We start from the raw sequence: 2023 nt of genomic DNA on the forward strand, positions 1-2023 counted from the left end.
AAGTACTTTCGTGGTTTGATTAATTATGCTCCTGCGCTATGAATATATTCTTTATGCTAACAACGAGTTCACACGATGACTCCGTTGGACATTTATCATATGTTAATAGGTGTCACGTTATCTTTTAATTTCGTTTTAACTCGTGCGCCTAATTATAAATTCCCTCATTTCAAATCGGGGCCAAACGGGGCAATCATAATTAATCCATTTTTTTACATCGACAGTGCAAGTGTCGAGAGGATATTTCTACCTCCACGATGGTAAAGTAATTCCATTCGATAATTGTACCAACCACAAGAAAGAACGTTAAGTTAAGGCTACACCGAAGCTGTGAGATTCTTCAGAAATACAAAATATTTGTATTACAGGCCATATATCATAGTTATCTTCTAAAAATTATTTTTGTAATAATTCGTGAAACATTGTTTTTTTTTCGTTTTTCATTAGTTATTTCTTCACAGTGGCAACACTGTTTAAATTTATCAATTATATGCTGAGGTGATTCCTGCATTTATTAAGCTTACTTTTACTAACAACTTAATTTGGTACAAAATAAATCCTATTTGCATATACCACACAATTTCAGTAAATTTTACTCACAAACTTTCAATTTATAATAAAGCACAAATAAATATAAGGAGTCAATAAAATTTCAAATAAATTCGGCCAATGCATTAACGAATAGTACCAGTGTATGGATTGACGCTTACAGACAATCTAACAGGACTTACTGTTAAAAAAGCTGCGTGGCGAAAACAACAGTTTCCATAGCACGGGTGCGAAAATACCAGCTGAGAATTGACTGGCCATGAAGATGGACGTATCATCGTGTTTGCCGTGGTAGGCTGCCGGTACGAGCACAATGGCTGGATTCATGGTAGCACCAGTCCATTGCCCCTACACAAAGACGTAATGTGAAAAATGTTTATGATGATGGAAGACAATAAAGAGTATACTATACTTACACCAGCTAGTGAGCAGGCGGCCACCAGTAAGCCAATGCGCAACGACACCGAGTCCAAATACGATGAGTTTCTGGCATCCCACAATGCACACCAACCGAATATTAAGGTTGTGGTCAACACCAGCTCAATGACGAAAGCTTGATCCCACGATAGACCACCATTCGACTTCACCAGACACAAATCCTTTGAGATGGCGTCGGACGGCAGCATGGCGGTTAGTAGAAAGAAACCAGTGAGTGCACCCAAAAACTGCGCCAACATGTAAATGAGCGCCATTTTAAAAGAAATGTAACGCATCATGTAGCAGGCGAGTGTGATGCAAGGATTCGCATGCCCGCCCGACACGAAGCCGAAACAGTGTACTATGATCATGACCACAAGCCCATATTGAACTTTCAAGATATCGCTGCCGTCTGCACAGCCGAGACAGTGGAGCGCCACCAACAACGCTGTGCCCGAGAATTCGCCCAGATAGCGCATTATTGTTATGAATTTGCTAGCCATTTTTTGTGGATTACTTTTTCAATTTTTTTTTTTCAGTCTATACTCAACAAATACGTTTTGTGTTGTTGCAAGCGTTCGCGAATTTAATAAAAACTAAGAATTTATATTTACTTATTGTTTTGTTTAAGAAACGAGCTTTAAGTTTATTTAGAAAATGTCGAGTGTTGCTGTATGATTTTTTTAACAGCTAAGGAAAAGCAAAATTTTTACGAAAATTTCTGAAACGAAAAGTACCGCACTACGAGTAAAATATTGCTCTGCTACATACAGAAGGAGGGTTCTCAACATAGACATTTAGAGTCGGCCAACATTAATTGATGTAGGCTAACTTTCAGACTCTTTTTCACAATTTTAACATTTTTTGTATATTCGGGACTCTAATAATTAATTTAGTACTTTTTGTTGTTTTTGTTTTTTTAGTGGTATGAACATTCGTAAAGCCGCTTTGCTTAATTTTGTAGCCCGAAATAAATTTGTATCCGTTTCGAGGTAGAAATCTTTAACGGTAATATTGTGTATAAATATGTATATGTGTATATATTTCTGAGAACGTT

General features: G+C 37.1%; 1 protein-coding gene across 1 annotated transcript; it reads right to left on the reverse strand.

The window, feature by feature from the left end:
* Nucleotides 1-494: 494 nt before the first annotated feature.
* Nucleotides 495-1622, reverse strand: LOC108978977 (aquaporin-2). The gene is made up of 2 exons (XM_018949508.1): nt 966-1622; nt 495-897 (listed from the first exon to the last, which is right to left on the reverse strand). The coding sequence occupies exons 1-2, from the start codon at nt 1467-1469 to the stop codon at nt 718-720; spliced, it is 684 nt and encodes a 227-aa protein (XP_018805053.1). The 5' UTR covers nt 1470-1622; the 3' UTR covers nt 495-717.
* Nucleotides 1623-2023: the final 401 nt, after the last annotated feature.

Source organism: Bactrocera latifrons, unplaced genomic scaffold, assembly GCF_001853355.1.
Source record: "Bactrocera latifrons isolate USDA-ARS-PBARC rearing strain unplaced genomic scaffold, ASM185335v1 scaffold_13, whole genome shotgun sequence".
Classification (NCBI taxonomy): domain Eukaryota; kingdom Metazoa; phylum Arthropoda; class Insecta; order Diptera; family Tephritidae; genus Bactrocera; species Bactrocera latifrons.

What these genes read in the sequence shown, in the direction of transcription:
- LOC108978977 (XM_018949508.1), bottom strand. Translation starts at nt 1,469, where the DNA reads ATGGCTAGCAAATTCATAACAATAATGCGCTATCTGGGCGAATTCTCG. An exon ending in CCGCCTGCTCACTAGCTGGT is followed by an intron (nt 898 to 965) that starts GTAAGTATAGTA and finishes GTCTTTGTGTAG; the next exon opens with GGGCAATGGACTGGTGCTAC.